The sequence below is a fragment of the Embiotoca jacksoni genome, unplaced genomic scaffold (genome assembly GCF_022577435.1).
Source record: "Embiotoca jacksoni isolate LCO1_2020_lvr unplaced genomic scaffold, fEmbJac1.0.p SCAF_2, whole genome shotgun sequence".
Taxonomy (NCBI): domain Eukaryota; kingdom Metazoa; phylum Chordata; class Actinopteri; family Embiotocidae; genus Embiotoca; species Embiotoca jacksoni.
The window spans coordinates 4,291,688-4,314,598 of record NW_027185340.1 but is presented as its reverse complement, the minus strand read 5'-3'; the positions used below and the strand labels follow the sequence as shown (position 1 = coordinate 4,314,598).

At 42.4% G+C, this 22,911-nt stretch overlaps 1 protein-coding gene across 3 annotated transcripts; it reads right to left on the bottom strand.

Annotated features, from left to right (window-relative positions):
* Positions 1–7,468: 7,468 nt before the first annotated feature.
* On the bottom strand, positions 7,469–17,927 carry sik1 (salt-inducible kinase 1). Of its 3 annotated transcripts, none has more exons than XR_011178449.1 (13): positions 16,678–17,613; positions 13,941–14,004; positions 13,676–13,837; positions 13,017–13,141; positions 12,796–12,919; positions 12,474–12,694; positions 11,958–12,107; positions 11,757–11,867; positions 11,415–11,640; positions 11,064–11,318; positions 10,746–10,935; positions 8,320–10,221; positions 7,469–8,289 (listed from the first exon to the last, which is right to left on the bottom strand). XR_011178449.1 is itself a non-coding variant. In XM_069154060.1 (13 exons), exons 2-13 carry the CDS (start codon positions 17,050–17,052, stop codon positions 9,711–9,713), a joined length of 2,514 nt encoding a protein of 837 aa, XP_069010161.1. In that variant the 5' UTR covers positions 17,053–17,098; positions 17,620–17,927; the 3' UTR covers positions 7,469–9,710. The 3 variants fall into 3 exon arrangements, 2 of the variants coding, with proteins under 2 accessions (XP_069010161.1, XP_069010162.1); XM_069154060.1 differs by adding an exon at positions 17,620–17,927 and having other exon boundaries at positions 7,469–10,221; positions 16,678–17,098; XM_069154061.1 differs by having other exon boundaries at positions 7,469–10,221; positions 16,678–16,794; positions 16,900–17,613.
* Positions 17,928–22,911: the final 4,984 nt, after the last annotated feature.

The window sequence follows — 22,911 nt, the reverse complement described above, 5'->3', positions numbered from 1 at the left end:
AGAGAAACGAAACGCTGACGTAAGAGATTACGCAAGAGAGTTTTTTTATGAAGAGTCCGAAAAAAGAAAAAAAAAAAGCCTCTAAATCACATGATATTTAGACACAATTCAGCACATGACATATGATGTGGTTGCCCTTTTGCACGGAGTCTGGCTCCACTTTACTTCTTGATTGCAGGAGGACAGGAGAGTTATTGTTGTGAGGCTTACAATATTCATGAACCTGCTAGTTGCAATAGATACCGTAACGTTTTTTTTTTTTTTTTTAGACCTGTTTAAGCAACTTGAACGGAGGCGCGATTCAGAGGCAGTTTTTTTTTTAAGCTTATTTTATAACTAATGACGAGATTATTTTCAGATGGACGACTAGAACCCTTAATCTAAAAGAATGATTTTAGCGATTGACATACAGAAAACCTGTGGAAAATGTTATTGAGTGCAAATTTTATGAGAGAAGTTGAATGGGAGTCAATGGAGCCGGAGGCTTTTTGGAGCCGACCTCCAGTGGCACCCGGTTGTATTACAGTTTAAGGCACTTCCGCATCGACCTCAATCTTCAGAGTCAGAAGCAACATCCACTTTTACATACGGTCAAACCTGACTGTACCACAGGCCTTTCAATCAAACAGAAACCCCCCCACCATTAAACGTATCTCTGAAGCCTCATATCTTCAGATGGAGATCTGCTCAAATATTTCTAGTGGCATCTCGAGGACAACGTTTTTTGTTTTCAATATTTTAGTTTATGAACATATACCTTCAAAATGAAGGATATTCTCAACAGTCTCGGCTTTATATTTGGTGCCAGTTAGCAAATGTTTGTAAGCTTACACGCCAAACATACACAGCGAACATGGAAAGTACCTACTGAGCACGTCAGCAAGATGACATTCGCATCAAGCCTAAGAGCAGCGAGCATTGGCTGACATCAAATTCGTGGCCACACAGGTAATAATCAGGTCGGTTCGCTGTCGGCTGTGTGTTATTTGCTGTAAATAGAAACATTTACAAAACATGAAAATGAAAGGTGAGGAGACGACAATTGAAGTGAAGCTGAGTGACAAGAGAGTCTGCGTGTTATCGACTGCGAGAGAGACTAATTCGGCACGCAGCTGCTGGTTGGACTCGGTACGAGAGAGTAATGGAATGTAATGCCTGTAAAGGAATCCTCACGCAGACGCCAAAAGCCTGCTGCACAATATTAACCGAGCCCGACCTGCGTCATAGCTCTCACAGCTGACAGTGATTTTGAGTATGTGTGACTGAGTGTGTATCGCTCCGTCCCGCGCCTCCCTTTAATCTCTCTTTACTGTAGTGCCACACCAGTCTTGTGGCTGATGTATGAGCTTCCGAATCAAAGTCGCCGCAGTGACGAGAACAATGGCAGCGCTGCACATTAACGTATTGAGTGCTACGTGGAAGATTAGAGCTATGAACGGAGCGTGAGATAGAGGAGGCAATTATTTCCGTGGCGCGGTGGTTTCTCCGGCGTCGTTAAGGACTCAATAGCTTCTCGTTCATCTTAAAATTGGTTGGGTGGTTATAATGACGACGATGATAACGTTTGCAATTGAGTCACAGAGGGTTATTTTAAAGAATAAAGAGAGGGATTCAGGTCACGTTGAGGAGTGCAGTGCACAGTGTGCCCCAAACTGTCATTGAAAGGATGATTCTGGTGCATTTTGACCTGATGTTGGGTCATGTTAACTTTGCACTCTGTTGTGAATGTGGATTCACACAAAATAGCATACATTGAGTCAACAAGCGCAAGCTCCCTAGCTGGTCAAATAATTGGATTTTTACATTAATCATTAAAAAAAAAAAATTGTTTGAGTTTGACTGAAAGTAAACTCAGAAATCAGCCACCTGGAACGGCCATTTTGCTCACGGCATTGCGGATCCCCATCCGGAGTTTAATTGACGTCTAACCTAATCCCTCGGCAATATTCATCTGATCAAGCCAGTTTGATTATATTTGTCAGGCGGTGGATAGCTTTCCATTTAGTGTTATTTTTGCTGGAGAGGTAGCAGCGAACGAGATATCCAGCATATTATTTTGATGTGTAATGTGACAAATGCTGTCAAGAATAGGCCCCGAACATGCGAAAGAAAACTCAAGAGACTGCTTCTGTTGTGTGCTAACAAAACGCAGCAGCATGGTGTGCACAGAGCAGAGGAAAACTACAACCTCCACGAGTAAGTATTACAAGTTTCATCGTTTGAAACAACACCAGCATCTGCGTTATAGACATTTTTGTGACCACTGGTCCGGGCTCAGCTCATTTCATGGATATAAAACTAGCGCAGAGAGCCCATGTCAAAATTTGTGTCACATTTTTGTCGAACAAAAGCCTTGCATGCACGTCCACTTTGACGCTAACCCTGAATTAACCCTCGACAATGTATCACCCAGAACCATTATGTACAAACCTGCTTCAACACAGACAGAGAATTTCAACACCCCGTTAAAGGCGATTCATTCCTGGAGCCCCCACTTACATTATTTGGTCACTGCCAAAGGTCATATCTTCTCTAATATTACTGGACATTTGGGGAGTTTTGAGAAGTAGTTAACATTCTGTCACACAATAAATTAGATACACGAGTATCACACATTATTTTCAATGGGCAATTTGACTAAGCACCAAAATTACAGACCGCACTGTAGAAAGATAAAAGGGAACAGTTAAAATATGACATGTGGTCATGTGGTTCTAGTTTACACCATCACATGTGACTGCTTTTCATCTTTTTTTCTTTTTAAGTTTCTAATTAGATAATCTCTCAGATAACTCCAAGTATGGGTGGATTCATAAGGTCAGGCTGAACCAGAGCCTCTTCCCCAAATTTTGCAGAACCCAAAACTCATTTGTTTGTGTGATTTTTACTAATCATGAAGTGACGTAAGAAAATACTTTCTTTCGGTGTGAGTTGGGACATTTTACTTCAACACATGACAGACGGTGAATTTGACCTGTGAAACTACGTGTTTTCCATAATTAGGTGCGATAAACAACTCGTCCACGTTGTTGGCAGAAACAAACAGGAGGCTACTTCCCTGGCCTTTGTTCTTTACTTCCTCCCAGAGCTCTCCTCAAGTCAGTTATATTTATAAAGTCGGGAATCCCACACTTGTTTTAAAGAGCTGTACAATGTCAACAACATTCAACACCATCTGTTATTCATTGTTAAAGTGAGGTACTCTATTCACCAGTGAATCAGCTCGAATGCCTGGGCTGTGGACCTGACGAGGATCTCTAAAACTTTAAAGAGCGTCATTTTAATTCATTTGGAGGTTTGGAGAACAGCTGGAGTCGCAGTCAGACACCAAAACAAAGAGCTCAGTAAAGCGGAATCAGTTAAAGAAAATATAAGAAGTCAGATGAAAACGCTGCACTTGCAGATAATTTAGGTCAAACTTAGAGAGCTGTTTCCACAGAGGCAGTTTACAGTAGGTGGTGTTCTTTTTCAGTCAACATATGCCTCCGTTTTTATACTAAAAAAAACAATAGGATCGCTCCTGAAATCTGATTTTAATATGACTGAACTCTTAAAGCTTTTTGTACATGTGTAGAAAACTCTGTCCTGACATGGACGATGTTTATTTGCCTGGACGTCCACAAGTCCAACACATCCTCTGGCATTCACACAAGTGAAGTCGATTATCGGCAATGACGCACGAGTACAGTTTCTTAATCACGTACTCACAATTAGGTGGCTGCTAATCTCATAGTGACGGGGGTGTGTGGGGAGAAGGGGAGAGGGGGGGGGATCCAAAAGCTTCATAGTGGCTTCACAGGAATATTTCAGAGTGTATTTTATCTGCTTCACATCACACTCAGAGCCTTTTCTGTTGACAGAGAGTGCGCCAATTCATTGTTTCTTATGCAACAGTTCCCGTAGCTGATATCATTGACCTTCTGAGTCTGAATTTCCCTTTTGTCATCAGACATGAACTTCCTCCAAAACCTGTATCTGTATTGACTGCTCTTGTTGTCGTTGTGTTATTCCTTTAGCGGATTGCCTTTTGTTGTTGCAATTAATTTTAAAAAAAGACATTAACTTCCTCCCTCATTGGCAGCTCATCACTGGGATGGGAAGTTATTTCTCACAAAATACCACAGTTCCATTTTTCTCTCCAGTATCTGCTTTTTTGTTGTTGTTGTAAATCTAATCTGCTTTTTCTTCTGCTGTTGCCCTCACAAAGAGATTCTTGAAAACCTCTTTGCTCAATGCACTTTTGATAACTGACTTGCTGTTTCATGGCCCATGAATATTTTATGGTGAGCTGTCTGTGGAGGCTTGGATTCTTTTCACTTCCCATATACAGTGTGTGTGTGTGCGTGTGTGTGCGTGTGTGTGTGTGTGTGTGTGTGTGTGTGCGTGTGTGTGTGTGCGTGTGTGTGTAAGGAAGTGAGATAGGATACATTTATCCAAGAGCTTTTCCAAAAATGCTTGGCACGCCCCATCTCTGGACGAAAATGTTCACACTGTAGTGAAAGTACAAATATTCAAGTTCAGGACTTTGTAAATTGTTCTTACTGAAAAGGCCACAACCAGCAATGTATTGTTTAACAAGTGTTGTCGAAGCCCGATATAAATAACTTCTCTGCAACACGGACCCCCATCGGTGAGCCACACTGCTGCACTTTGAACTCCTTAGACAATTGAGGCTGAAAAAACTGCTTAGACGGCTTTTAATCAGTGATAAAAATCCAATAATGTAATGTAAACTCAGGATATTTTTATGCATAGTAAGTAATTTTGATTTGAAGATTTTAATTTAATTTTGATGACAGTACTTATGTTTTATTGCCACTTTTACAAAAGCCCAGGGGCTTAATTTTTCTTCCATCTCTGCTCAATACTTGTTTGATTCTTGTTGACATTTTCTCTGCACCTACTGTTAATGTGTACACGGTCATGTAGCTCTGGGAATTCATGGACAACTTGTGCTATGTCTTGTGTTTCTCTGCAAGGGGTGACCCAGACGGTACTACTACAACCTTCAAGCTCAATTTACATGCACAGATACACAACAAACCTCGAAGTTATGAACAGATTTCCCTCCATATGTCTCACACTAACGTGTCCCATATGCTGAATACCCAACAGACAGACACCGACAAGGACAATTCAGCAGGGCTTGAGCCCGGGCCGAAGTACAGAGGGATGGATCAGCTTTGCACTGTAAACACGTAAGCGATCAGCAGTATCTGAACTCGCTCCACGTGAGGTCAATACATCAGGCGGCAGCGTATGTTCCGACTGAACCGCACCCTCGAACAGTCACAACACAGTTACTGATATTACAGGCATAAATAAAAAAAGCCTCTAGGTCACATTGTTTTCCAGAAATCGTCCTGAGGAAAAAAAAATCTTCATTATGGAGCCCAGCAGGGCTCAAATGTCGGTCTACTACTCTTTAGTTTTAACATGCTACGATCATCCACGAGCACAATGTTACATTTTATTGTGATCTAGTATCTCTGACCTGTGTGTGCGTGAGATCGGTTTTAATGTTCATGTATTTATCGAAAAGAAACACTTGTAAACAGAAATATTACCCTCGAGCTGTGTACAAGAAGCAGAACAGAAGTCGCACACTGCGTCTCTCTTAACTCCGATCTTCTGCTCGTGTTGTGCAGCCCTCTAGCCCTCTTTAATAAATCAAAACACTTAATACTGTGTTTTCACCCCAATATCTCATGACTTGAGAAGTAAACCACAGAACAAAACACATTACGTCTGTTTTGGTTCACCACTGTAAAAAAAAAAAAAAACTATCTGTGACTGAAGTCGACAGTGTTGTCCCAAAACTGCTGTTATGTCTGTTGTTGACAGTTAAATCTCGCTGAAGATGTGACATTACTACGTGTCATATGTGTCACGATGTATATTTTGTTGTTCCTTTAATCACGCCGTCCCAATACCATGTAAAACATGAAAGAATTCCCCATTTGGAATCATATCAATGCTTTAAGATCATTTTTATGTTTCATCTCCTTTATCAAAGATGCCGACCCAGAATGTGGAAAAGAAAAGGGAGACCTGTCAGTGCATTTTTGTCAATACTGGGTCATACTGATGTTCGAATTTTTGTTTTGTTTTACTATTTAAAGGGAACAAAGGGTTAGCTTTGAAATTGCTGTTATTACACTGGTAACCACACTGGTAGTGGCCACTGTGAAATCCTAGACAGTGAGGAAATAAATCCTTATACACAACAAGAGGTAAATCAGATCTTTACTTCTGATGCACAGAAATCTATTCGTAACATTTTTATTACAAGAGGCTTAAAAGCTGTTCAGGAAGTTGCAGTCCGAGTGCTAACTGAAAAGAAAAAATGAACAGTATGTCTACTTTTGTATCAAAAATCTCCTTTTTCCACTTTAGAAATCTGCAGTGTGACTTAATATAAATAAAGCGTTTCCATTTGATACTAATAAAACACACAAGTTCAGTACTTCAGAAGAATTAATGTTACTAACAACTAATTTCAGGGAAACGTAAAGATTCACATTGCAGATCTTTTCTTGGACGTCCCGTGGTGAAGATGACTTCAGTCCATGTGAACTCTAAAACCTCTGGGGACGATGACATCCGTTGACGTGAAAAAGCGCCCGTAAACACTGCGAGCTGCATTTCGTACACGGGATACGTTGCAAATGGTCGTGCAGTGTTATTGAGAGCCTGTTGCAAGAAGCTTCTTCGTTAATACAAGGGACATGTCAGCAGCAGGCAGCGGCTGATGACTGATATGTTTGTGGCAGCCGGAGATCTCATGTATAGAGTTCCTTTCAGGCCCCACGAGCGGCTCCCCGACGGTCGTGTGTCAAATGTCAAGCCCGATGTCGCACGTGTGAATGCTTGAGTCAGCGGAGTGAACCCAAACGGTGTAAAGTTGTACACGGAGCTCGCAGCAAATCAGCGCATTTCAGTCCTGCAGGAACACATAAGGAGTTCGACCGCTTTCTTATCTCTCTTATCTGAGCGGAGATAATGAACGAGCAGGGCGGGCGGAGGAGTGGAGCACAGCTCTGCTGGCTCACGGACCGTTTGGCTCTTCATTTTGCTATTGCGTCATTTGACTCCCACGTTTTTTTTTTTTTTTTTCCGTCAGACACCTGTCTGTTCTTAGGTTCATAAATAACCGGCCAGCGGGAGGGTCACCGGAGCATCGCAGCATCACCATAGTGTGCGAGTGCATCACCCGTGTGCCTCGTCATCTGTTCGATGAAGAGGATGAAGCATTATGAAGTGCGGAAATGAAGACTTTCAATATTTAATTCCAGTCTGTAATATCAGTATTGAAATGCTCAAGTCTGTATTGGCTCGGCATTTTAGTGGGATTTCCAAATTTTTATGGGAAAGTTGAGGTGTAAAAGAGTTGTTGAAGTCATGTCGACAGATATTAATATGATAGAGCAGTTAACATGCCAGTAAACATAAATTCAGGCACAGACAGTTTAGGAAGTGAACTTTATTTTAATAAATAGCCACATAAATAAACAATCTTTCTTAAACTAATGTCCTCTCTCCTTCCCTTCCTCTTTCTGTTCCTCCCCTCCACACACACACACACACACACACACACACACACACACACACACACACACACACACACAGATGTGTTCATGCTCACGCAGTCAAGTAACAAATCAGGAAAAAAAACAAACATGAAATACTTGTTATTATCCAAAATTTATCAAAAGTGTCATCTGACAGATTTGCATCAAGAGTCTTAGTGTTTCAATAGTTTTGTGACTTTTCTTTCATCATGAGAAACAAACAAACAAAAATCAGTAATAACAAATAGGAATAAAGTGCAAATCTCGCTTTCATTTAAACAGCAAGTTCAAAGGTCAAAGTAAAAATCAGAGGGGCGTCTGAGCGGATGGCCGGTCGCGGAGCTTCCTTCAGGGTAGCGACTGGAGGCGCAGAGCTCCGACCGATAGTTTGTTCAGTTAAAGGCACGAGTGTTGGAAGTGAGTGCAATAAACCGAGAAAATTGTTGGGCAGAAATATCAACACTGCATGTTTCCAAAGTCGAACTGGGTTTGGGAAAAAAAACAAAAAAACACTGCTCCCTACAAGACGTTTCACAGATATGAGAACTAACTAAGCTTCTACTGTTGCACGCCTCGTGCAGCTTTTCTAACACATCATCTGAACTGTCTGCACAAACACATCAGCTCATTGCAGGTCACCTGTTTTTAGACACTTCTGGGCATCTGGAGAACGTTTAGCTTCCTGCACAAAATGGTATTGCTACGTTCGGACTTTTTTCTCTTTTTTTTTGTTGTTTTTTGTTCTTACTCTTTTTTTTTTTTTTTTTTTTTTTTAGAAAAGTACAAAAACACCACCGTGGTCCTGAAAGTAACAGCTAGGAACATCAACAATAGCATCAGAGTAGCATTTGAATTTGGTGGCAGCGGGAGTTTTTCTCACAGCGAAAGCTATGGAGATCATGTGAAAATGGCAGCTAACCACCATGCTACATCTTGAGACAGCATTCGAAGTGAAAAAGTCAGTAGTCTGTCTTTGATAGATCACCCATCTATTGTGCTGTTTGCTCTTTGGTAAAACCCAAAATTCCTCCTCGCGGTAAAACAACTACAAGCACGCTGTGTGGAAGAAACAGCGTTTTGAAATGTCTCGAGTCTCTCCTCTACATCACTACGGTATCATGTCGCCGTGTTACGGAACAAGTACCTTTTCCAGTCAGCCAGCTAGCACGGCAAGGTCAAACGTATTGAAGGTTTTTACAAGCAGACAAAATAAACCTCAGGCAAATGTACACGTGATTTGAACCAGTACGTGTAGTCTCGTCTTTCCATGTAAAAATATTGCACCGTTCCCACAGTCTTTGTACTGTCTTTCCTATGATAGTTTTTTTTTTTTTTGTACAGGTTTAGCTGAATTGTTGCCTGAGGAGGTAGTAAAAGCATCTAACGAGAAAGTACTTGTGAAATGAAGGGAACATGGACGTACAAGGTGCTACCCAGCTGACTGAAGTACCTGTTGTGCTTTACTCAATCAGCGAGACTCTTATCTTCACTCAGTTTTGGCTGATGAGGGCGTAGCAGTCATTTTGTAGCTTGAGGTAAAAGCGACGTTTGCGTTGTCATGAAAAGAACAAAAAAAAAAATAATAATAATCACAGTTTCAATTGAAATCAACTCCTTCAGTGAATGTTTGTTAGCTTTAGGGCATTATACTGCATGTTCATTGCACTGCTACGGATAAATGTCTCTTAAGAAAGGTGAACAAAGTGGGAAAATGAAAGAAGAAATAATTTTGGTCTTCCGTCCAGGCAAGTGAGAAACATGGAAAACGTGACGTTAAAAAAAGAAAGCGGACAGTGAGACTTCCTGTTTAAAAAAAAAAAAAAAAAAAAAAACTTAGACAGCATCAAAACATGTGAGAGATAAGTGTATCGGCTAACGTCAGCTCTCAGTTTATTCAAGTGAGTCCATCCGAGAGCTGGAGGAGAGTCTCTCAGTCTATTATTGCTCCTCTGGATGTCGAATTTAACGCCTCATTCAGAGTTTGGTTTATTGCTTAGTCTTTAGCTTATATGATATCAAAAACATACACACGTGTGGAAAGACGCTCACATGTGTACCTCTTGTTGTTAAATAAATAAAATGGTGTCTGCTTTTTCTTCTTCCTCCTCATGTCTGCTCTCTTTTCTTCCGGCTGGCTTTTTATTTCACCATCACACAGCTGCTGAGCTGCTGCTGTCCGGCCAGACCCAACTCCTGCATGTTCGGGTCTGTGCCGGAGGCCGATCCCATTCTCCACACCACCGGCTTGGACAGGATGGGGAAGGGGCTTTGTGTTGCAGACTGGAGCTGACGCTGGAGGCTGGTGTAGGGGTGAGGGTGGGGTTGATGGCTGATGTGCAGACGGGCCTCGAGAAGGTAGGTGGCGGAGGCCACGGGGGACAGAGAGGAGGAGTAGCAGGACGAGGAGGGCGAGGAGCAGCCGGAGGAGGAAGTCTCGAGGGGTTGCTGCCATGGGCCGTGCTGTAGAGAAGCTTGCTGAGGAGGCAGGGCGGACTGGGTGGGGGTATCGAACATGGAGGAGGAGGCAAACACGGTGGTAGGAGGAGGAGAGGGCGACTGTTGGTGTGCCAGAAAGAGCAGGGGATTCTGGGTAGGTCCTGTCGGAGCGGCTTTGACTTGAGACTGCGGTTGGTGTTGAATCTGCAGCATCCTGGAAAACAAAGACAGAAGGTCAGACTGTGTATCTACATCTGATGACCCTCAGACACAAACAGCACCACCTTAAACCCGCCCCAACCACCAACTGTGTGGTGTCCATGCTTCTTTGTTCACTGGGTTTTAACATGCTGTAAATATAATGATCATGTCTAGGTTTTGGAACTATAATTCCCGTGTGCTACGACTTAAACCTGGTTGTTTTTAGCCTGTATTTGTATAAAACACTCATGGATGTGCAGACAAATATCACTATCCTGAGGAAAATGTGAAAATGTTCTGCAGTTGCAAGGGTCATTCATTTACAATGGACAAATTAGATAACGATATCCTCTGTTACGCTTTATCTTTGAGTATGTGTCATGTCTGTTTCCTGATTTAACTGAATTATGACTCCCAAAAGGAGTACGATGTTTCACTCTTCTTCTACTCTCCCTCACAGTTTGAAAGCTCCTGGAACTTTTATGGACTTTTATGGACTTTAATAACAGTTTGCTTTAATGTAATAGTGTCTCTCACCTTTGCTGGTGCAGCACCTCCTCCAGCATGCTGCGGTGCTCCGAGAAGGCCGGCCCCAGTGACCCCCGGCTGCCGCGGTTACAGGAGGTCGGAGGAACAACCTGCCTCGTCAGGCCCTTGATCTTGTTTAATCCCAGAAGCCCTTTAGTGCGTGTGTTTTTCCTCAGCTGCTGTCGGAAAGCTTTGAGGCCTGCGGACAGGCATGGGAAAATGTTATATAATACTCCTTTGATCCTTTAATGCGATACAGTACATATGAGAAACATGAATACCAGATGAGATAAGTGATATATAGGAAGTGATTTCGTGCTCCTGTACCTTGTGTGAGGGAGGTGTCGGATGCTCTGCGGCCTTCCTGGAAGCTGGCAGCGGGCAGGCTGCCCTGGGCCTGGGGCAGGAGGTGGGAGGAGAGAGCCTGGGGAGCTCCGGCAGGCACCAGAGCTCCACTTTCAGCCCCCGAGGCCAGAAGTGTTGACATCTCACCCATAGCAGCTTGCAAAGTTGGGGCGGGACTGGATGAGGACTTCAGACAGCCGTCAGAGGAGGCGCCATCTGAGGGACTGACTACGATGCCTACAGAAACAGGACAGGTCAGGAATTCAGTTCTGTGTGGCTGAGAATATTAAGGTGAACGTGTGTTTTCTAAACATGTGTTTATCGTACACGTACATGGAGGGTTGCACTGGTGGAAACGGGCAGAGACCTCAGCCAGAGTGTGTCTGCGGGAGGTGGTGGTGGGAGGGAGTAGGGGCACAAGAGTTTGTGTTGCCTCCTCCTCTTCCAGGTCTCTGGGCCGCACCTCCTCGCTGATGCTGGTCTCCAGCAGGCTGTTGGGTGAAATGGAGCGGTTCCAGAGCAATCTGTTCAGGCTGGCCTCCACTGGAAACACCACCCGCTGAAGCAGAAGGAGGCAGACAGTTAGCAGCTGACTGACAGCAGAGTAGGAGGCGGTACTTGGTCTCTTGGTAGACAAGCCGCTGAATGCTGTCGGGTTTTATTTGATAGGTTTACCTGGAACAGTCCGCCCTGATCACACTCGACCTCCGAGTACACAGGTGGAGCGCTTTTGGCTGGAACAGAAAACGCTGTAGCTCTAAAACTGTTGGTGGACTCCATAATCACCTGGAAGAAGGCAAAAGGTGTTTTAGAAACTTCAGAAGAGGATTAGATGAAAGCTAGTCTGAGCTTGTTACACCCAGCTGTAGTGCTGACCTCTGGGGCGGTGGAGTCGGAGGTGCTCCTGGGTCTCTGGCTCCAGCTTCCACACTGGCGGCTGAGCTGCTGCGTGCGGTGCTCTCGCACTCTCTCCAGCAGCAGGTAGTAGATAGCAGAGAAGTGATTGTAGCTGCTGCTCTGCAGAGACTGAAGAAACAGACAGTAGATCAGCAATTAGACCACTTTATTTACTTTCTGTGACTCATGGTGCCAGTTTATATCCAGCTCTCCCTCTCATTCCTTAGCTCTTCACCTCCATGTACCTCTTTCAATGAAAGGCAAGTATAAGCACATATATCATCTTTTTGGTGATGACAGAGCGAGAAATTGCTTCTACTTTTAAAAACAGAAGACTAAATCTTCTAATTAGTGAGTGGTAAGCTTTTAAGCATGTGGGAATACATAGTGGATGCGACAGACATCAAGGAGGTGGCGGCCTTTTAATTTGAGGCCGACCTCAAGTCCTAAAATTGTACATTTTACTTTATCAAACTTTAATTTTTGTTCAGTCACCTCGATGGTCCTCTGGCGGTCGATGCCCAGTGTGTTCATGATGCCAAGCACAGGTTCGCTGTAGTCGCCCAGGTTGGAGTTGTACTCTGTGAGGGAATGGCTGAGGGTCTGGTGGGCAGCTGTTGGGTCCGCCAGCATCCAGCGGTGCTGCTTGATCTGGGCCACGCTGATCCTCTTGGCCGGGTCGACCACCAGCATCTTACGGATGAGGTTTTCACAGTCTGGAGGACGTAAATCAATGAATGAGTCTCTGATTGTGGGCTTTACACGGAATTACTAATTAGAAGTAATCGTTGTGATTAGCTGGCAGGATAATCGATACCTTGAGACATGAAGAAAGGGATTCTGAATCGTCCCTCTGTGACTCTCTGTCTGAGTGCAGGAAGGCTGGGTCCGTCGAATGGAAGAGAGCCGCAGACGAGAACATAAAGCACCACACCGAGGCTCTGTGGAGAGCAAAAAGGTGAATGTCATCACTGTTTTTAAACTGTTAATGCTCACTCCTTCAATAATGCTGACTATATTTTCCTGCTATAAGCTTACCCAAATGTCCAGCTGAGGCCCCTCATACTCTTTCCCTTCAAACACTTCAGGGGCAGCATAAGGCGGGCTGCCACACCACGTAGACAGAGGCTCCCTGGCATTGTAGAAGTTTCCAAATCCAAAGTCTGCAAGACATCAAAGGAGGCAAGCAACAATTGTGTTATTCAAACTTGTTTATTTCACATCACAGCATGTGGAGCTCGGGCCATCGTAAAACTGATATATGACCGTCTGCAGAGTGTGATTCAATTTAACATCATGAGACACGGATGGACATTTACAACCTAATGTGAACACGTCGTCTCCCCCACAAAAGACTCGCTGTTGTTCACTGCTCTGAGAGTCGAGCTATAAACTTTATTTATGTAACCGAGTCTGTTTGTGTGCTAAATTCATTTCCTCTGTTTGATGTTAATTTTGATTAAAAAAAAAGTAATAAATTAAAGAAAAGACAGCACATCAACAATTTAATTAGAATAGTGAACAAATCTAAAAGCAGCGAATACTTTCTTCTGCTATGAACTGAACAGAATACAGAAACAACAATGAGCTGCGGAGAGACGGATTCAAAGCAGTAAACACTCTGTCACATTGTACATCACTGTCCTGTCAGCAAACCAGTAACCATGGTGAGAGTAAACGGTTTGTGGCACACCTACCGGCTAGTTTGATATTCATGTTGGCATCCAGCAACAGGTTCTCGGTTTTTAGGTCACGGTGAACGATGTGGTGTCGGTGGCAGTAGTCCACCGCTGTGAGAATCTGCCAGAACTTCTTCCGAGCCTCATCTTCACTCATGCGGCCGTTTGAGGTCAGGTGGTCTGGAGGGATGGGAGGATATTTTAGCTCAGGTCCACATTTGACATGTAACCAGGATTCAGCCTGTGTGCCTGTGAAAGGACGGAATTTGAAGGCTGGACTCACCGAACATCTCTCCGTTCTTCGCGTACTCGGTCACGATGTACAGCATGTCTTTGGTCTCCATGACCTAAGAGACAGAAAGAGGGGGGAAATCAGTTGGAGCCATCTGGGTCATAGGCAGCTGGTGAGGACATCTAAGAGCAAAATCTGTTCCATGTCTTTCAGTGCAGCCTGCTCTGGGCATTTCTAAGCATGAGACATTTTCTAACGCCAAAATCCCCTTCATACTTCTCCATACTTGTTCTACTTATAAAAACACACCAACACCCTGGCTTTCCGTTTTGTGTCCTGTTGCATAAGAGAGCTGTCACCCACATGCATTTTAATCACGTCTCAAAACCCTCGTATGCACGTCAACACGAATCCGAAAGGGAAACACATAACATCCACACACAGACCAGCTGATCAAATTGGTTGGGAATGTTTTCCCAGAGGCCGCTTGGCAACGGATGCTAGTATTGAGTTTCAAGCTCCCCGTATCTGTTGATCTCCAAGAAACAGAGATGTGTTCCCGTGGGCCGTTCACACGGCCGTCTTGTTTCTCAAAAAAACGCAGCCGTGAGTGCACTTCACGGGACGGAAAGACGCAATTCCCGGTCTGTTCCCTGAGCTCACAGAAGACCTCCATTTACCAGGACAGGACATTTATTAGATCGTAGGTTCCAAAAAAACAGACACCGAGAGGCCGTAGCCTTCGGATCACAAGACGGTCTCATGCCACCATCCTTCCTTTGTACCGGAAGGAGGAAGAGAGGTGATGCAGTTGCTTACTATTGTCAAGTACCGACCATCTGACTAGCATCACCTCGGACAGCCCAAGGGCGTGGAGGAAAAAAAATCAAGGGTGCATCACATACAGGATGAAGACAGACAGAGGTCATCCACGTCAGACACCTCGCAGAGCGGCCGGGGGACAGTACAGTTTTACAGCTTATAATATCTCTGTCATTGTTTTCATGTCTAATTGAACAAATCTAAAATTGTAATCTAAGATCACATCAATTCCACTAAAACAATGAAGATATTCTGGTAACATTAAATATTTAAGTTTTCTTGGTAGGAAATGCTGTTAAACGTGTGTTTTTTAATGATGCTCACTTTACTTCACTTCACTTCACTTTGTCTGAAAAACACAGGAAACATGATTTCCTTTAGGCTCCTTGAAGTCTGTGTATCTATTTTGTTGAAGGAGATTAAATTCATGTAAAATTGATTTCGGCTCATCATAATTTTGATATTTTAAATTATGTATCTTCCAGGTCTTTTTAATATTGTGTGAAAGCTGCAGTACACACACACACACACACACACACACACACACACACACACATTATATTGCTGCATTACTAATATTGAAATATAATATAATATAATATAGTATATTATATAATACAATGTTGAGTCATTGGGCAAGAATTATATGTGATAATTCAATTTTTGGTTAGAAATCCAATCATTTGCTCTTAAAAACTAATTATAAAATTGTTAAAAATGTTCATCTGTTCATCCTAAAACTCAGGTTGGTATCTTGAAATTGTTTGTTTTGTCTGACCAATGTATTGTTCAATACATACAAATATTTAGTTTATGATATAGGACAAATTAATTAATGTAATATGAAAGAATATTTGGTATTTTTACCAAAAAAAATAAATAATTATATGACTGTGGTCAAATTATTGTTTCAGCTTTAAATCGTACGTATATGAACTTCTGCATTTGAGGGGAAACATTGTTGGGGCTTCCCAGGAATAAAGTCATGCCGTTATTATTTTCAGTCCAGACACGATTTTACAGTAAAAGCTGCTCAGCCTTTTAAACTGGGATGTGAAGTAATCCTCAAAAGTAGCAAAACAGTAAAGAACTAAACAAACAGCAGAAAAACTCGAGAGTATTAAACAATAAAATAGAAAGGGCATTGTGTGCTGGTTTGCGTAGGTGTGTGTGCTTGTTTCCAGACGCCTGACACGGTGCCTGTGAGGTCAGCTGAGTGGGAAAAAAGCGGATTCTTCCTACTAAGTCTTCAATTTGATTAGGAGTAAAGCAGTGATTTGTGGGGAAGCCTTCACGTGACACGCAGACACATTGCACTTGGCTCCAACAGGTGCTAATTGGGCTTAATGGTCAGACCTGTGGATGCGTCCTCAACCAGCACTGTCGTCACTGCTCGGTTTCCCTTTTCTTTGTAATCACCTCTGCCGTTATATAACCCAAAACATCTCCGAAATGCATTGTTCCCAGCACCGAGTGGCACCAGGATCGTCCTTACGCTCCCTCTCACTCGCACAAGGAGGTCAAAAGGGATTGCACTAATACTGCTGTGCTGTACTTATGATTCAGACTATTCTGAGAATCAGCACCTCACACCAAGCTGCAACAAACCACTTACACAAGTGCATATCCCCTATTTCTGCTGCACATAATGGCCCTGCTGCAGTCGCACATGTGTAACACTGAGCCACAACGCTCTGCATTGTCACACTGTTGTTTTGGAAAATATAAAATGCGTCCCCACTTTGCAAAGCTTTCCACACCAGAGCATTTTACTCCCACATTCATGCATGCATTCGAACTGGCTCCCTGCACACGGAGCCATCACAGACCACGATACACTGCGTGTGTTCGGTGACTGTGAGGATGTAACGCAGGCTGAATAACACACGCCTGCACCAGCACCGCATTTTTGCACACATACACGCAAACAGCAACACTGCAGAGAGATTAAATACAATGCACTCACCTGGTAGAGTTTAATGATATGGGGGTGGTTTAGCAGCTTCATTATCTGCACCTCTCTGTAAATCTTCTCCAAGTTGGATGGATTCAGCCTGGTCTTATCAATAATCTTTATGGCCACCTGAAAAAAATTAATTCCCCCCCAAAAAAATGTGTCAGTGTGTAAATAAAGAAAAATATGCATTCCTCGAATAACTGCATACAGATTAGGAGAAGAGCTGCACACCTGTGTTTTGGTGACTTTGTGTCTGGCCAGTTTCACCACTGCAAAGTTTCCTTTCCCCAGGGTGCGGATGATCTCGTAGAAGCCGACCTGCAGGGGCCTGCCCTGGGCAGGGCTGGACTGAGCTGGCCGGCTAGTCTCCGTCATGATCACCATGGTGCACCAGTGGAGTTACAGCGTTGGGATAAATTAAGGCAAATACCTGCAGACACAAACACAAGAGTGGCATATTGTATTTGTCGTTGCAGATTCCTTTTTTTTTTTTTTTTTTTTGCAGATCAACTTGTAATGACCATTAACTGTCTCAACAATGGGAAACCTCTCTGGTGGCAGATGACGAGCGGGAGACGGAGGGCGAGTAAAGGTGCTGGCAATTCTCTTTTCAGTGATTTTGTCAAAATAAAATTATTTCAAACGTACAAATTCTATTTCCAAATAATAGACTTTAAAACAATTTAAACGGAATAAATACGTTTTTATTCTCGAGCCATAATTCAGTTTCAAAATGAAGCCACTTTTTTTTTTTTTTTTTTTCAGTTGAAAGAATGTAAAGGAACAGAAAGAAGAATTGAAAGTAAAAATAAAAAATAAGAGGAAGCAGCATAACTAAAACTAAAAGATAAAAAGCTTTTCTTTTTTCTTTTTTTTTCCTGGGTTGAAACATTTACAAAATGTACAGGAAAACAACGAAACGGCGAAAGGTGAGTTATTATCGCGTCTTACCTTACAAAGACATAAACCTCCTTCTCTCACAGTTCAGACAGCTCTCAGACGAAACGTAAACCATTCCACAACCACAGCTCCGGATCAGCGACACAGCAGCGGAGGGGAAAACCTGAGGAAAACACGCGCAAGGCAACTTTTTCCTCCCGGTTTTTTGTTTTTTTTTAAACAAGTCTCTCGGCCCGGGACGGACTGCGCTGCGGCCGGTGTGTGTGTGTGTGTGTGTGTGCGTCCGCCTGTGAGCTCCGCCGGAATGCAAAGAGAGCAAAGGGCTTCGGCACCGCACTCACACACGGGGAGGTGGAGGGGAGGAGGGTGGGGGAACTCCTCCTCTCCACCTCCTCCTCCTCTCCGCCACCATAACAAATTGATACCCACCTTATTAACGTCACACCCACGTCAGAGCTCCGAGCTGGGTGCAAGGCAAGGCCGGATCCGAGCGCAAGGCGCCGGTTGCCGGGCAACCGCGCGGCTCGGGCGCACGGTGACGCGAGTGCTGATGGTGGGGTTGCTTGGCGATGGGGACGGTGACGTCAGTCGCAGAGATGTGTCACCACGTGATGTTTCCCTCTGCAGGGCTCGTTGCCCGCGGGCTGCCTCGCTTCTGACTGCGCGCACAGCGGCTGCGCGGTCAGCCGCAGCAGGAACAGAAAGAGAAAGCAACTAGTGACGGCCTCTTGCAGGGCTTCTGTTGTTTACTGAACAGTTTCTATTATGTTCTACTGCCCTCTGTTAGAATAAAAAGCCCTGCATTCAAAATCGTATTGAAGTAAACATGTTATCAGCTAAATTTACATAAAATATTAAAAGTAAAATATGCTAAAAAAAAAAAGAATTAGTCAATGTCAAATCAATTAGTCTTTTTATTTTTTCTAAATACTACTGCCGCCTACAGCCGCAGATATCAATCTACCCATAAATGTTTGTGGGCTTTTCGCTTTCTGTTATTGATAAAGTCTGTGGTTATTAATAGATAAGAATCAAATTATGTGGGTAAAAAGCTGCGCTGTTTTTATGAACTTACTGTGGCTACTGTAGAAAAGTAGAAGAGTTTCTTGGCAGATAAAATACTATACTATAATAGCCGATGTGCTTTTTAATTGTTTGGGAAACATCACTTCACATTGTCAGACCTTTAAACACCTTATAAATGATGCGTCCAAACCAGTAACTCTATGTGCTGCTGATTTTCAGTAATGAGAGGAGCTGTGTGTGACTTCCTGACTATTCTTCTCACCAACCTGCAGCTTAAAGCTGAGTAGGGATTTTTCTGTGGTTGTTTTTTTTATTTTTTGCCCGTCAAGATGAGGAAAAAAAAAACACCCAGTTCAGGTCATTAGTCTCAGAGAACACAGGGTATATCCACGACAGCTTACTTCTGGTGTGTCTGTGTGTGTTTCTGCTGTTGCTGGGCAAACTGCCTCTAATTATCAAGCAGTCAAACTGAGTACACACTCACATGATGTCCAGTGACAAAGTTACAAAGAGACGTCCGGACTTTTTATCGACAGACACCGTCAGGAGACCAGATAAGAGAACACAACTGGAACATGTTGGTGGACAAAGTTTAACGCTGCATAGCGTGCACAAGTAAAAGTCTGAGTAAATACCAAATATCAAACATCAAACTCAGTTAAGACAGTTTCTGCTCTCCCACAGTCTGAAATGTTAAAGAAATGCAAATCACATGCAAAATGTCTCAACTGAAAGGTCACACAATAGTTCAATGCACACTTACAACAAAACCACACAGTCCCACTGCTCCTTAGCCCACTGCTTTCATAACCAAATGTCTCTACCTGGTGCCATGGTGCCTCATGCATGTCGCAGTTGCTGTGTTTCCTGAGTTTGAGCAAAACAGACACAGTCACATAAATTGTTTTTACCAGAGTTGGTTTGCTGAAGCACAATGAGAGACTAGTTTTTCACTGATATGAGTGTTATCAAAAAGTCTCTATTTAATGTGAAGTTTTAGACTTAAAGTGAGGCACGAGTAGCAAATTCAAAATAACGGTACGATAAATTTACCTTAATTTCTTAATACATTCTGAAGTTATTGAGAGCAACATTAGGACGAGTCTTAAAATCAGCAAGTATACTCATTAAAATCATTTAGAGGGCATCTACAGTATCTAAGGTTCGCTAACATTATTTACTTGAAGCTGCTGATCATGACACATCAAGTAAGGTTGTATGTTGTCTGAACCAACAGACCTCTTTTAGAATAAGGTAGTTTTACTTCACTGTATTTAATGGCTTGAAAGTGTACTTCTTTTTTTTTTCCATTCCTCAGTGGTGGCAAAGCATTTATTTTTCATACATCTAAACTGTCTTGTTATTGCGGTATTCATTTCCTTTTATCTCTATCTGTTTCTATCATGTCAAATTTTTTGCTATTCCTCTCCTTATTTATACAGTATAATTAGGTAATTTATTGGATAGTTTATTTCACATATTATTCTAAGGACTTTATCAAAGAACCATATGTTTTTGCAGGTATTGTGTTTATGAAAATGTAATTATTATTCATTTTGCAATGAATCTTTTAGACCTTTTATGATTGTGAATCTTAGTTTGATAAATACGGGTCCAGATAAGGGATCAAGTCATTATAACCATCGGTTTTTCCAAACCCTAATATGCAGAAAATTAGATTTTTCTCCTATCAAAGAATCGGCCCAGTAGAGCAGAGAAATGTGTTGAATGGTAGCCAAACCACATTCAGCGCAAATCAGTCTCAGATGCACGACTTCTCATTCCTGGAAACGACACGAGTGCTGTGCCCTCAGTGCATTAGCCTCGCTGTCTGTATCACACACACACACACACACACACACACACACACACACACACACACACACACACACACACACACACACACACACTGCATGGGTCCTTATGATACCAGTTGTTTGTTACAGTCCACACATGTTTTTTAATCTGTATATTTGTTTGTATTTTTGAGTATATCCATTGAGACTTATTGTTGCCATTGATGCTGCAAAAGTTCAAGGACTTCCTGTGTGTGCGGAAAAGAAAATATTGTAATTCCTCCCAACAGTCACGTGCAAAGCATTTGCAAGCACATACAAATATGAGCGGTTGAGCGGTGAATGTTTCGACTTTGTCGGGAATTATCAGTGTTTACTACAAGCAGGTGACTATTCAGGCATGTTTCGCACCACAGTGTGCTGCCAAACAAAAGACCCACAAGTTGGTTTGGTCTGTTTTTCCTGTGTTTCTGATGCCGTTTAATCAAATGTGGGTATATAAATGTCGACTCAAGGGGATATTTTTCAGCCTCTTTTACAATTTACTTAATCCTACTCAATACACCCTCTGTTTACCCACAGTAAACAGAGGGTGTATGACAGGATGTCATGAATCATGCCTTTGACCCGTCGCCTCTCTGCTTGCAGTATGCTGAGGTATTTAGTTTGCATCCTCTCAATAGTACTCAGACTAACTGTTGTCTAAGTCACTGAAACGTGAGTAACAGCAGGACTGAAAGCTTCAAAGAGGATGAAAGGAATTATTTCTTCAAGGATCAAACATTCCATCTTGTCAGTCTCCTTTAGTATGTCGAGCTATCAGATTGAAAACCTGTTTTTTTTTTAATGTTTTTAAACGATATATGCCAAGGTCCTTCTCGACTTCAAGGTCAGGATCCCAAGACAGCAGAAAATCCTTTGATGGTGAGATGTGCGTCTGCAAAACAAGATTAAACTTGATGCTGAAGGAGAAAACTAACTTTGAGACACTGAAATATTACATGAGCTGCATCAAAACATCTGGCTGTCTTTGCTTTCCACAATTACTAATTTTAAATAAACCGTCCCCTTAAAGACCTTCACCAGTGACTTTTGTGTCTCACATCACAACTCCAAGCGTCATGCTGTATGCTCTCAAAAAACATCTGTTAAACCAAAGTCAAAGAGTCACCCTGGTTCTCTGCTGAATCTTCAGTTATCTCCAGACTTTCTCTTTCTGGCTGCTTGTGCTTTTCTATCCTGGCAGCTTAAGTACAGAAACAGAGGAGAACAGATATAATTATACAGTAAAACAATCAACAACAATCAGTAGGTATAATTTAGATCAGGGTAGTTTTAGCCTGTTAGGTGCAGCTGCTTTAAAACCCACCATTTTTGACATCCCTTGTTAAAAACACAGAATAAAGTTAATAAATGACTTTACTTTCATTGCATTTTAATTGTCTGCACTACTGCCTCCGGTAACAGTCTTTGTCTGTCCAGACTCATAATGTGTCTTAAGGACTTTTAAGGAATTTGGCCAATAAATCTGATTCTGATCTAATACAGTTGTAGCCATCACAGTATGATGCTTCAAATGTGGATGTTGATGTCAAAAATATGCTTCACACCGATTTTCTGAATATACAAATATCTGTACAATCGCCACAGTTTCAAATGGACACCCAAGATTAGTGTCAATTTAGTATCTGACCAGATGTTAAATGTGGTCATGATCTCCCCTTCTGTTATGGTGTTGAAAATTGGTTTTGCAGAACATGATTGATGTCACAGTGATGTTGACCTTCGACCTTTTGCCTATAAAATGTCCTCATGTCATGATGTTATCCTCTTAGACATTTGTGTGAAGTTTTGTCATAATTAACGTTTTAATTCTTGAGTGACTCCCTCCGGCCACGACCATTCCTGATGCGTGAAGAGGAGGAGAAAGGCAGCGAAAGAACAAAAGTAAATCAACTCACACTTTTATTCTGGGTACTACATATAAAGTCAGATCTACATTTAAATATTTGAATCTTAAACATACAAGTTGCTTAAAATATGTTGGTGTGACCTACTTCTATCTCCTACAAGGTCAGAGCCAAAGTATTATAGCTTACTGCAAAATTACAAATGTGCACAATGTTAAATGAAAACTGTGATTACACGCCTCATAGATTTAAATACATGGAGATGTTACAGCGAGGCAGCTTTGCTCTGCATGCTGGTGTCCTAATTGTTTGAAATTTCTCTCAGGTCACTCCCCTCCAGTGGCTCTCAATAGTTACCTCCTGCATCCATGTCAGATGTCTGACACAGATTTAAAAGCAACTGGCTTTCATAATCACCACTGAAACACTCTTCATCTTCCGCTCAACACATTAGAGAAAAACAGCTCTTAGCAGCGAGAGCAGTTTGGTCTGCTGTGCTGTATGTCCTGCTTTGAATGTCAGTGTTTTGATGTCTTTGAGAACTGCAGTTCCTATTTTCGTGCTTCATTTTGTATTAATTGTGTCAGAATCCATGTATATATTGAGCTTGT